Consider the following 12,350-nt stretch of genomic DNA (forward strand, 5'->3'; position numbering starts at 1 on the left):
CTGGGCACCCCTACACGCAGGGCTGAAGAAGGCAGGCAGCGAGGCGAAGAGACCCAGAGGGGACCACTCAGGGTGCAGGTCTCTAAGGGTCCTTGCTGGGGAGCCCAGGCATGCAAAGGACCCACAGTGCCACATCGGGAACACCTCCACCAGAGGTGCCAGACTGCTGCTCGCTCAGCCTAAAAGCAGAGAAATCAGAGCTGGAAGTAACTGCAGACACCACCTGGTCCAACCTGTGACCTCAGTACACAGAGGTCAAAGCTGCAACCCACAGACCAGACATCCAGCAAATCACCATGTCCTGCTAACACACCACCTAAAATATCTTTCCAACACTTTTCTTGCCAAGTCTACAGGTGAATGACACCTCCAAAGTCCAAGCCACCAGCCTTCCCTGGATTACTATACTGTGTTCTCCATTGCTCCTCCCGCCCTGGTCATCCTCTGACCCAGTCACTGGCCCTCCACAAATAACCGGCACAAATCCTTATCTGTTCACATCACCTGCCCTGTTAAAAACTGCATGGAGCTTTAAACGACTCCTTGGCCCAGACTACGGGACCTCACTTTGCTCAGCCTCAGCTGTACCCACGCTGCCTCCCTCCGAAGCCTCCAGTCAGAGCCAAACAACTGCCAGTGCCACGGCCAGCACCAGGGACCGAGTCTACTGCCCTCTGTGACCCACGCTCGCTGGGGTGTCAGCGTGTCTCCTCCTAGAATTGGCATCCACGTCTTCTTAGGAGAACCATCTCAGCCCCCACTCTTGGTTCAGGGATATGCGACCCAGATGTGGCTCAAGAGATAGAACCTTTGGCCTTTTGTGAAAACTATTAAGACACGTGGCTCTTCCTCTCCACTTCTGGTCTCTAACCTGGGGGGTGGGGGGCTGGGGACCACCTTGCACAGCACTCGAAAGGACCTGCTTGAGAACAAAGGAGTTACTGAGGAGGGCAGAGGTAGAGACAGAGACAGACAAATGCCTGACCAAACTGTTTAAACACCTGGATCCAGCCCTGCCTGACGCCAATCTACTTATACTTCCAGTTTTGTAAGACAAGTTTCCGTGTTTCGTGTTAAGCTGACAGAAGTGGGCTTCTGTCATCTGTCCTAAAGCTGGGGGGGTCTGCAGAGTGATGACGGAACTGTTCAGGTAGAGCAGTGCTGTGTGGCAGGGGGACACGTGGGTCCCGGGGGCATGGCTGGCAGGAGAAAGCCACGACAAAGAGCTTCCTTTGAGCACTCCCCACAAACGGCAAAAGGTGAGGTTGGGAGGCTCGGACACGGTGCAGGCACTCCCTGGGCTCTGGTGCTGAGCCTGGGGCACAGGTCATGAGGCGTGGCATGCCCGCTGGTGAAGATGCAGCCTGGCTCAAGCAAAAGGGCTCAGCGGTCCTAACTGACCAACTCTCTCCTTGCCGCTCCTCTCTGCCAGGGGCTGCCCCGTCTCCTCCTCATGCATGGGCATCCAGTTAAAGAGGCGGGAACTGACAGCTGACACTCAGGGACGTGTTCATACATGTACTGGGAGCAGGTCCGTGGGATGAAAAGCTCAGGCCCCTTTGAGCCCTGGCTCACAGGGTGAATGGAGAGACCGGGGAGACTCCGTGAAGAAGCTTCTGGGTCTGTTGAGGCTGGCGGGAGAACACTCTCCAGTTGGCATGAGGATGGGCCCCAAGCCTGTGTCAGGGACACACCTGTCAGCTTGACAGTGGTCAGTGGCAGAATCCTGGGGCCTGATCAGGTCCCTGGACGTGAGAACAAAGAGCCCCAGGAGAAGGAAGTAGGTCCTTGGTGGATAAACCTTAGGTCTCAACCTAAGCCGTGAAGAAAACTGACCAGGCTTTACTTCAAACAGTCCCGGAGGACAAGGTCTTCTTGCCAGCGCCAGGAAATAAGGGCCCTTGGGGAACTAACATTGAGAAGGGTTTGTTTTTATTTTTAATTCCCCCCCTTCCAGATGCAAGTGGAAGGGAGAACCCCAGGGGCTAAGGATGAGTGAGAGGTCAGAGGTGAGCCTTAGCATCACCCCTAGCACCAGGGCAGGGCCTCAAGCCCAGGGACTCCTGGACAGCACACTCCAGTAGGGCACCTCCCTTCACAGGCCTGCTGGGCTTCAGCCAACACAAAGAGCCTGAATGGGTTTCACTGCAGAGCAGACTCATCTTCCCCGCGGTGTAGGGGCTAGGACTACAGAGAGGAGGTGGGGGTGACAGAGGCGGGTGACCACTTCCTGGGATCCTGAGTATCTGTGGAGTCCCGAATTCTGGATGGTCACCCCCCTGTCCCAAGTGCCACGAGTGGCTGGTGCCTCCCTGCAGCAGTCTCACCGCCACTCCTCCTGCCGTCGCTGACACGAGGCCTCCAGAAGGGGCAGGACTCGCCCTGGACTCAGTCTATTGACAGCAGCAACAGCAGGGAAGGAAAAACCAGGGCCGGGGAAAAATGCACTTAGGGTCTAATCTTGAGCTCCAACAATGACGGTCTATTACTGTTCCCGAGCATCCTTACTGCTGACATTTTATAGACAATTTCCAAAACAGGGCCTTGCCATTTCTGGATTATATTTCAGCTGTAACTTTTAAGTCTAATTATTTGAGCTGACAACCCCCTATAATAGGGCGGTGCGGCGCCTGGAGGCAACGGCATTCAGTGGAGTGACAGCCTAATCGCAGGGGGGAGGCAGCCCCGCAATCGGCATTCACTCGCGGAAATTTCTCTGATGAAAATAACACAACATTAAGGAGGGGATAAGGGGCAGGATTCACCGTATCAAGATAAAATAACTCTTTAATAAATAACCTTGTGGCTGCCGCAGAGCAGTAATTAAATGCTGGCGCACTCGGCACACAGTTTTAAGTAAAGCTGGAAAAATGTAAGATGTAATTATCAGCACCAAACAAATTACCAGCACGGCAAATCCCCCCCGGAATATTTAGAAACTCATTTCTGCCTTCCCATTAAATATTTGTGTACATGCTTATTTTTGGTGGAACCACAGAATGGGAAAAGGAGAAGGGACAAGGGACCGGGAGGGCGGGGGAGGGGGCCCAGGGGGAGGTGGTGGCAGGCTGGGCTCTCTCTGCTGATGACCGTTTTCTGAACTCGCCCCGGGCAGATTTGCCCGGTCAGCGAAACGGTGTAACTGAAATGCCCCAGAGCTCAGGAGTGCATATGATGATGATCAGGGCTGGTATCTGAGCCGAGGCTGCAGTCCTCCTCCCGACAGGCTCCCTCTCCTCGTGGAGGAAACCCAAGCCACAGAGAGAACGCAGAGGACACCAAGTGGCCCGAGTCTGCTCCCTGGGGTTTCACCCAGTGGACAGGCGGGTCTCCTCTAACCGCTCAGACCAAGGGACAGAGAAAGGACCGCTGCCTGTGTCCTTGCCCCTCGGCCCCTGTTGCTGGACAGAGGGCGGGGAGTAGGGGCCTGGCCCCTCGGGTGTGAGACTGCTCTGGAATGGGCTGCTGCAAGGTATCCAGGAAGCCCTCCCCGACCCACGGCCGTGCTAGGGCTGCTGCGAGGCTCACATATAGCTCTAAGCAGCAGTTGACCGCTTGGTCAGATGTGAGCTCCTGGTCGAATGCCCAGCACCCAGCGTGGGGCCGAGGAAATGCCAGCTGTCTGGGAGAAGGGCTTGGACCAGGTGGGAAGACCCTCATCTGGATCTAGCTGGAGAGGGAACAGACCAGTCAATGGGAGGCTTCCTCAGTGAGACAAAGTGACCCCACCCACCCTGTGCCCCAGACACTAAGCTCCGTGGGCACAGCATGACTGCCGTCCGGCCAGCTTCGGGGAGGTGCTCAAGGACAGTGCAGACCCTGGAGGACATTCACCCTGGGCTGCAGGATCTTGAGGGGTGAGCTCATTCTAGATTAGCCTTCTCCTTCATCTTCCCAACGGTTTCAGCTGAGCTCTAGCAAATATGGATTTTAAGCAAGGGGGTGGTGGGAACTGTGTAAGGCCCCACAGTTGCACATAAAGCCCTACAACTCTTACAGAGCCCACAACCACTTCTGAGCTCCACCTGGAGCAGACTGCTGGCCTGGCCTGGGCACAAAGGCAGGGCCAAGTCTTGTGCCATGCACCATGCCCACCCAACCTCCCCAGCAGGGGAGCCCAGCTAAGGGGACATGCAGACACATGGGGTGGTCAAGGACCCAAGCAGCAGAAACATGCGGGGCAGGGGGGCTTGCCCACCCACCCCTGGTCCTGCCCGCCTGCCGGCTCAAACAACAGGAGCGCAGAGCCCGACAGGCGGGCAGGCCTGACGGGGGCGAGCCCGAAGAGCTGACCGAGCCCGCTGGTCCCTACTGACGGGGGCATCCCGTCGATGGGCGAACTGTAGATGGATAAGAAGTGAAAAGGACCAACCTTCTCGCTGATCTGAGAGATGAGAGTTTGGGTTGATGGCAGAGTGCGATGAGGATGAGGAGGGAATAAAAAAAGACAAGGAGAAACACAGAGAGAGTAAAAACAGGCCAACCTTCATCTGCCCACACAGCACGGAAACGAGACAAGACTCTTGTGCCCCACGCACACGCACGTGCCCAGAGGTGCGCGCGGACCACGCCGCTCACAAAAGACTCAGGACTCATGGAGGACACGGGTGGACAGGGCTGGGTCCCGCCGGCAGGTGCCGGGCGCCAAAGGGTGGGACAGGGATGGGTGGGAGTGTGGCAGAGGCAGGCCCCCGTGCCTCACGCACACCGCAAAGCTCAGACAGACCCGCTGAGCTCAGGGCCCACCCAGCCCACAAACCCACCGAGGCACATGGGCCACTAGAACCCCGCCACCGTGAGGAAGCCCCACGCTGCATGGCACCAGAGTGTGAGGAAGCTGGTCTGGAGCCTGTGGGGAGAAGCCACGGAGCCGTCGCCCCGTTTCGAGACAGCTGCGGCCCAGCAGCCAGGCCCCTGCAGAGAAGTGGGGAAGGGCGGGGGCAAGTAGGCCAGGCTCGGTGGAAAGCAGGGCCCGTCCCTGGTCCCTGGCAGCTGTGCGTCCTAAGAGCTAGACGGCAGAGACGCTGTGGATGGAAGGAGCGAGTGAGTCACTGGGGGAGGGAGTGGGATGGAGAGGCTGGTCCACCCGGCATGCCTGGGCCTGCTAGACCGTGGGTGGAGCTGCAGGCAACTGAGCAAAGTCAGACGAAACTGGGTGGCGCAGCCCCCGTGGTGCTTTCCCCGCGGCGGCGGCGGCTACCGACTGCCCAGCACGTCCTGCGTGCCCAGCACCGGGCTGGGAGCTCTCCACGCACGGCCCTGTGAAACGCGGCCGCTGTAGGTCTCAGAGAGGTGGTGGGAGCCCCGAGTCTGCGGGACAGAGGAGGGGTGTGAGGTGGACACTGGGGCCAAATCCGAGGAGGAGACATGACCTCGGGCCCCGTGGACGTGGCAGGAGACACGTGATGGAGATAGAGACAGATGGAGACAAGACCCAGAGCAAGGCTGTCCATCTGAAGAGTGCTTTGTAATGGCGGGGAGGGAGGATTCCCCCAAGCAACACTGGGCAAGGTCTGGAGACCCTGTGAGCTGTGACCAGGGGGTGCTATTGCATCCAGTGGGTCGGTAAACACCCAAAAATGCACAGGACAGCCCCACACAGCGAAGGGTTACTTGGCCTCAAATGTCAATGGTGTTGAGGTTGAGAAACCTGACCTGGCGTCCACACTGACTGGATGCTGAGGTTGAGCCCAGTGGGGGCCTCCCACTGGCCTGGAGGGTGACAGGTGCCCTGTCTGGAAGGAAGCTTTACCGCCGCTCTGCCAGGAAGCAGGCGGGCAGAGGCCAGCACTGGCGGCTTTCTCCATGTGTACCCACCCCCAAGAGGGGTTCAGGATACAGCAGCTGGTGTCCCAGAAGAGTAAGGGGCTGATGGGGTTCTCAGCACTGCTGGGGCAGAAAGCAGGGGCTCTGACAGGACTGTGATATGGAGCAGGGGTGGACCCCAGATGCCAGGGTCCTAGCAGCATGGCTTAGGGTTCTGTCCTAGGGCTACAGGGCAAATCTCTCTCTGCAAAGCAGGGCAGGTACAGATTCAGGTGCAGCCTGGCTATGAGACATGTCCTAGGGACAGACTGAGGACTGGCCCCACAGGTACAGATTCAGGTGGGGCCTGGCTATCAGACACGTCCTAGGGACGGACTGAGGACTGGCCCCACAGGAATGTGTGTGTGCGCCAGGAAGAGGGAGGGAAAACCAAAGTGAGGTTGTCCCTATTTTAGGATTCCTAGCAAGTGGGGCTAGAACTAAAGGAACATCCACATTCCTGGCCCAAAAGGCCTGTGGAAATAGGCCCAGGAAGGCAGTTCAGGAAGACCTGTGGAAGTGGGGGATGGGCCATGGCAGGACCCAGTTAAGAGTCCTGCCTGAGCCCATCACGTGCGGACAGTGGAGTTCCCACGGACAAGGAGGTAAGAACTGCCTGCTCAGGGCCGGAGCCACCAGCTACAGCACCTGAGCTCAGCTCATCCAAAGAGACCCACTGTCCCACCTCGGGCTGAGGCCAGGGTGATGGTGACTTCAGAGAACGCTGCCCCGCCAAGACGATGACGAGGAGCTCAGCCGCCCCGGCTCTGGGCTTTCTGCCTTAGTACGGTGCCTGTAGCTCCGCCTGCCCCTCCTCTCCCTGGTGCAGCCTCATGCAGTGAAGGATTTCACTGCGGAGGCCTCGAAACTCCACATTCTCAACCTGATGGTCTTCTGGAAGAAGTGCTGGGTCAGATCAACACAGCAGTTGGAACTGTCTGGGTGGAGGAGAAAGGTCTCTGAGCAGGGTCTTCAGTTGCTCCTCTCAGAGGGAACTCATTAGGACCCAGTGCATTGGTCAGAAGCTCTGCCGAGGGCAGCATGGGGGGAAGGCCGTGCAATTTGTGACACGCTCATCTTGGCCATCTTGGTGACAGGCATGCTCCTAGCCTCCATGCCCTGAAGCTGCTCCTTAAGACAGTTCAGGTGAGCCCTGAAGAGCAGAACACCTGAGAAGGGGACCACTGGGGACCTCCCATCCCATGCCCCCAGTTCTGATGAGGCATCAGCCACCCTCTGAAGCCCCATTTTCCCCTCACCTGTGGCCTCTTAGGATCTTGTGCCCTGACAGCACAGCCCCTTAATAAGCTCAAGGTTGATGGCCTAATTCTCTCTGATCTGTCTGACCACGTGGCCCTGAAGGGTGGGACAGGCCACTGCGATCGCCCTGCCCCACACTTGGCTTGAGCGGACAGGCAGATGACCCCCGCTGTGAAGCTGTACTAAGCACTTAGCGTGATGAAATCATCACTGCGAAGAAGCGGCATCCACTTTCCTTTAGAAATCCCCCGAGGGGAGACGGTTTCACTTTTCACGACGCCCATCTATGAAGGAGGGTTAAGTGGGGGGGTGGTGGGGTAGAAGGGGTGCCAAGGGCCCTTCCTCGATACTGTGTACACAAAACCCAGAGTGTTCTCAGGAAGCGGCAGGTGGCCAGCTTTGGTTCCCCTTGGGCTGTGAGCACGACAGACTGGACAGGCCAAAACAGCCCCAGACCCTCTCTGCTGGGCACTTGGACTTGTGAACACGTGACCCACTTAATCCCAGCAAGAAACACCTCAAACGCACGAGGTGCTCACCTGCAGGGGCTCAAAGCTGCCTGGGCCTGACCCCCCTACACAAGGGTCCCGGCTGATGACAAGGCACAGCTGGCTCCTCCTCCAGGAAGGCCCAGGCAAACCTGGTCAAAGGCAGGTACATCTGGCCTGAAGCCCACCCTGCTGGGGTGGGCAGGACAGACTCAAGGAAGACCAGGCAGGTGTGAATATGTTCACACACAGACATGTGCGCCTACTCACACACACACACACACACACACAGTCTGCTCGGAAGGCTCTAGACTCTCGTGGGGCTCCAGGCCCATGAGGCAGGACCTATAAGAGATACAAATGCTCCCAAGAGCGGCTGTTCCCAAAGGCCCTGTGGGAGGAAGGCAAAGTCGGGCAGATGTTAGGAGTTTGCCCAGTGGGAGCTGCTGCTGCTACGGCTGCTGCAGAGAGAGGCAGAAAGGAGGAGAGACAAGGCCCAGGGCAGCCAGTGGGTCCACACCAAGGTTCTGGGCAGCAAGCCCGGCAGGTGTGGCTCGCCCCACAGGGTCAGGCAGGGCTGGACACCACCTGAGTCCTTACCTCGCACGTATAGGTTGGCAGGAGCCGAGTAGCGAGTGCCTGCGGAGTTGGTTGCCACACACTCGTACTTGCCTTGGTCCGACTCCTCGCTGCTCTCAATCTGCAAGGCACCTGTGGGGACACAGAGACGGCGGTCTGGCCTGGACCCTGAGGAGGGCTCTCGACAGCACCCAAGGCTCGGGTTGACCAGATGTGGTAGGCATCAGGGCCACACCTGGCACAGATGCTGCTTCCGGGAAGCTCTCCCTGACAAGCCCAGAGGCCTCTTGGACGGAACCAAGGGTCAAGCTCCGGATATCAACCCCGCCCCACTCGTGGTCTAGCTGGGCCTGTGGACTCGGCCAGGGGCTCCACCCCAACCCCCAACTCCACCAAGCAACTGCCACGCTCTGGCCAGTACGCAGTACTGGAGCCTGTTTGCTAATGAGCATCCCCAATCAGAGCACCACGGAGCCTATGCGTGGGTGGGAGCAGCCTGGAACCCACGGGCGTACAATGCCCTCCTCGGGCAAGGCCTGAGATTCTACTGCCCACCAGAACCCACAGGAAGGAAGGGCTGGCCCTGCGGGCCTGGGGCCCAGCAGCCTCTGCCCACAGAACCCCTCCTCCCCGCCCCCACCTCCACCCCCGCCAGCCCCACCCATTCCGGCTCCTCTCCTCAGCCTGGTCCCTGCTAAAGTGCTTCGACCCACCGCAGCTCCTGCATAATTCAGGAGGCTAATGGAGGCTGCAGCTCCCACTCGGGCCAGCGCCCTGAGGGGCTGCTCTGGCCGCAGACGAACAAATAGGAGCCGGGACCTGGGGAGGGGGAGAGGGAGGTGGGCGCTGAAAATGACCCTCACAGAGGGTGGAGGAAAGGGCCGGGGCCAGTCCTGGCAGGTCCAAGTACCAGGTCGGGGAGGCCAAGGGGAGGGCGAGGTGGGGGATGGGGGTGAAACCAGGACGTGGCCACCCCCGGCCCCGGCAGTAAGCGCCTGAGAGCACTGCTGCTGACGAGGGTACACCGGGCGGACCGTCGTGACAGGAACACCCCGAGGCACAAGCAACACCCGCTCCCTGGAACAAGCTGACAGACAATCACACCCACGCAGGACGCTCCAACGGACAGTTAACAACCCCACAGGACACAGCCTGACAGAAACCCCTGCCTACACAGACCTACCCCACTCAGAGCCCAGGCCGGCTGACGGTCACACCCACACAGGACGCAGACAGAACTGCCCGATCCCGCCCGACCCAATGGGACAGGAGCCACAGGAGGAGCCCTCGTGGCCCAGGCTCCGGGGGGCAGGGGGTGTGGGGTCCCACTGCAGGTCTGAGCTGTAACAGCCTCTTCACCCCCTGATACCTCTCTTTCATCACCCAAATGCTAGGCAACAGGAGGGGCTATGAACACTGGAGGTGGGAAGAGAGATGCTTAGGCTCAACCCCAATGCAGAGGGAGAAAGGGCTGGCCGGCTCTGTGGTCCTGATCAGCCCTTCCCAACAGCATCAGGGCACATGAGGACCCAGGACACATGCCAAATACCCAGCTCCTACGAGAACAGCCCTGATGGGCACCCAACAGGTCATGTTTATGGGATGGATGGACGCTGTCACAGAAAACGCTCATTCAAGCAGATGCGGGTCAGGCCCCTGGCCAAGGGGTGAGGGGGCTGTACGCAGTTCAGCTGAGGGGAGGAGGGAGCCCTGGCAGCTGGTGCCACAGGTGAGGGCAGGAAGTGGTACCTGGGTGGAGGAGGAGGCTCCCTTGCATTAAGAACCAGGACTGGTCAGGGGACCCCACGCAGACCCTGAGACTACTGTACACAGAAACCCCCAAATCTGGAACCAACACCATGAGCCTGCAGTGGGGACTTGGTCCCATCTTCTGCTCTGAAAACAGCTTGAGCCTGAACTCCGAGGGTCTAGAGGTGCCCAAGGATACTGAGAGGTGGGGAGAAAACGATGTGAATACAAATACTACAGAAGCCACCATTTTACAGGATGTCTGCTCTGGGCCAGACCATACCCAATCCTCTCCCTCTGCTCTAGTCATCATACCCCATGAGGTGGGTCCCTGGCCTCAGCCTAAACAGGAGGAAATAGACTTTAGAGAGAGAAACTGAGTTTTCAAAGGACATGAAGTGAGTCAAACTTGAACGTGGCTCTTCGTGGATCTTTGAGTCCAGTCTGGGCTTGGAATCCCAGAATGTAGGGTCCTGAAGCATGAAAGCAGCTGGAGCTCATAGGTCAGGGGATCAGGCTACCCAGGACCCTGTTAATTTCTATTGTCATTCCAGCCTGTTAGTTTTAACTGCATGTCCTTCCTAGTGTTTGCTGGACTGAGGGATTTACAGGGGGAGCCTCAATCTACCACAGGGCCGGATGCTGAAGGGGGAGCTAGCAATAATTAAAGGCCCCAAGACCAAGAAGGTTCTTGAGAAGGAAGGCAAGGCTTGGTCATGCTCCCCCACCTCATGGGAAGATTCTCCATCTCTGGCTAGCCTTGAAGACCAGGGCCTCGCTTCCCTGCAGGAGTCAGCAGAGCCCCTTCTGTCTGCGGGGCTGGCCTAGAGGGCCTGGTCAGTGGGCTTGCAGGCCCAAGGCAGGGATGAGCCGAGTTATGTCCACAATCCAGACTTGGAATGGATGAGTCACAGGAGGGGATGGCTGAGAGTGGATGCGTGTGGTGGCCGGTGGTGCTGAGGGGCCGGAGCTGGAGATGAGGAGGCTGGAGAGGCGGGGATGGGGGAGGTGACGACGGGACGGGATGGAGTGGTGGTGACGGCGTGGCGAGGCGTGGCGTGGCGAGATGCACGGACAGCATTCTTACCTCTGATTGGTGAACCACCTGGCGAGGTAATTTGAATGCAAATAAGATCAGAGAGAAGCATTAGTACAAAAGGAAGGAAAGCCACAAAAAGCCAAATCAGATAAAATAAAACACGAGAGAGGGCCTTAATAAATACACAGAGAAATTGAGGCCTGGCTAAGGCCACTGCAAGTGGTATGTGAGCAAGCGCCAGCTGCGTGGAGGCGAAGCTGTGTTCCCCAGGTCACTGGCAAGGCTCTGAGGAGGGGGGCAACTGAGTCTAAGTCAGCAGGGCTGGGCGGGGGGTGATAGGAATCAGGACAGTGAGGCAGGGTTTCTGAAGACCCCATGGCTGAGGTCAATGGAGGGGGAAGGTGAAGAGAAGAGGCGATAACCCCACCCTGCAGGGACTCCCAAAGTGCACAGGATGAAGCAGGATTTCAAAATAGAGGACTTACCCAAAGTAAAGCATTTAAGCAGTCAGAAAAAAGGGCTAAAGGGAGGGCTCACTTCAGGCCACCACCAGCCCAGCCCCCCACAAACACACACACCAGCCCCCTCCTCACCATCTGGTGGCAGATCCCTGTGATGAGGTCACTCAACCCTGCTAAACAAAGTGACTGCAGAGTACCCCCAACCTGGCTGGTGAGAGGCAGAGGCCATTCCCTGCACCCCTTTGCCTGTTCATTGCCTTATAACCCTGGGAATCAGCAGCCTAGAGGGCCAGATGCTCACTCTGCAAACGCCTGGTGCGGGGCTGTTATCAGGTCTGGACTGGCTCCCTCCCCAACAGCGGACCTGCTCTCCGGCTGCCCCATCCAGAGGAGTAGGGGCCTGTGGACAGGTCCAGGTCAGTGCTGTCTCTGCCCCTCTCTGCCCACTCCTGGGGAGGGCAGAGTGCCGGGAGACAAACACTGATTACGGCTCATTGAACCCAGTGACACCCACTGAGGAGGAATTATCCATCTTGGCAAGAATGAAGAAACAGAGGCTGAGGAACATCAAGTGCTCGAAGCCCCAGGTCACACAGCTTATGAGGTGGCAGGAACCAACCAGGGCTGGCTCACGGCCTTCCCACTGGACCAGGCTGCCTCCTGCAGACACACAGATTGGAGAGAAGGCAAAGGCAGCACTGGGCCCTGGGCAATGTGTGAGGCACACAGAGATGGTCCAAGGAGAATCATCTTCCCGGTGATCCTCCAGGCGTGGTCCACAGACCTTCAGGGTTCCTGAGGCCCTTTCAGGGGTCTGCAAGGTCAAAGCCGTTTTCACACTACTGAGAAGCTTTTGGCCTTTTTCACTCCTGTTCTCTCATAAACGTACAGCAGAGTCTCCTGGAGGCATCAGGATATGTGATAGCACAACAGACCAAAGACAGAAGCAGACAGGAGGATCCAGCTGCC

At 58.2% G+C, this 12,350-nt stretch overlaps 1 protein-coding gene across 4 annotated transcripts in view; it reads right to left on the bottom strand.

Moving 5' to 3' along the window:
* Positions 1 to 12,350, bottom strand: part of PTPRF (protein tyrosine phosphatase receptor type F) — an 83,689-nt gene that overhangs the window by 31,582 nt on the left and 39,757 nt on the right. For all 4 annotated transcript variants that reach the window (XM_043461614.1, XM_043461615.1, XM_043461613.1 and 1 more), the window contains one exon: positions 8,154 to 8,264. In XM_043461614.1, coding sequence (XP_043317549.1) covers positions 8,154 to 8,264 — 111 coding nt within the window. The remainder of the gene's footprint in view (positions 1 to 8,153; positions 8,265 to 12,350) is intronic.

Source organism: Cervus canadensis, chromosome 2 (assembly GCF_019320065.1).
Source record: "Cervus canadensis isolate Bull #8, Minnesota chromosome 2, ASM1932006v1, whole genome shotgun sequence".
NCBI lineage: Eukaryota > Metazoa > Chordata > Mammalia > Artiodactyla > Cervidae > Cervus > Cervus canadensis.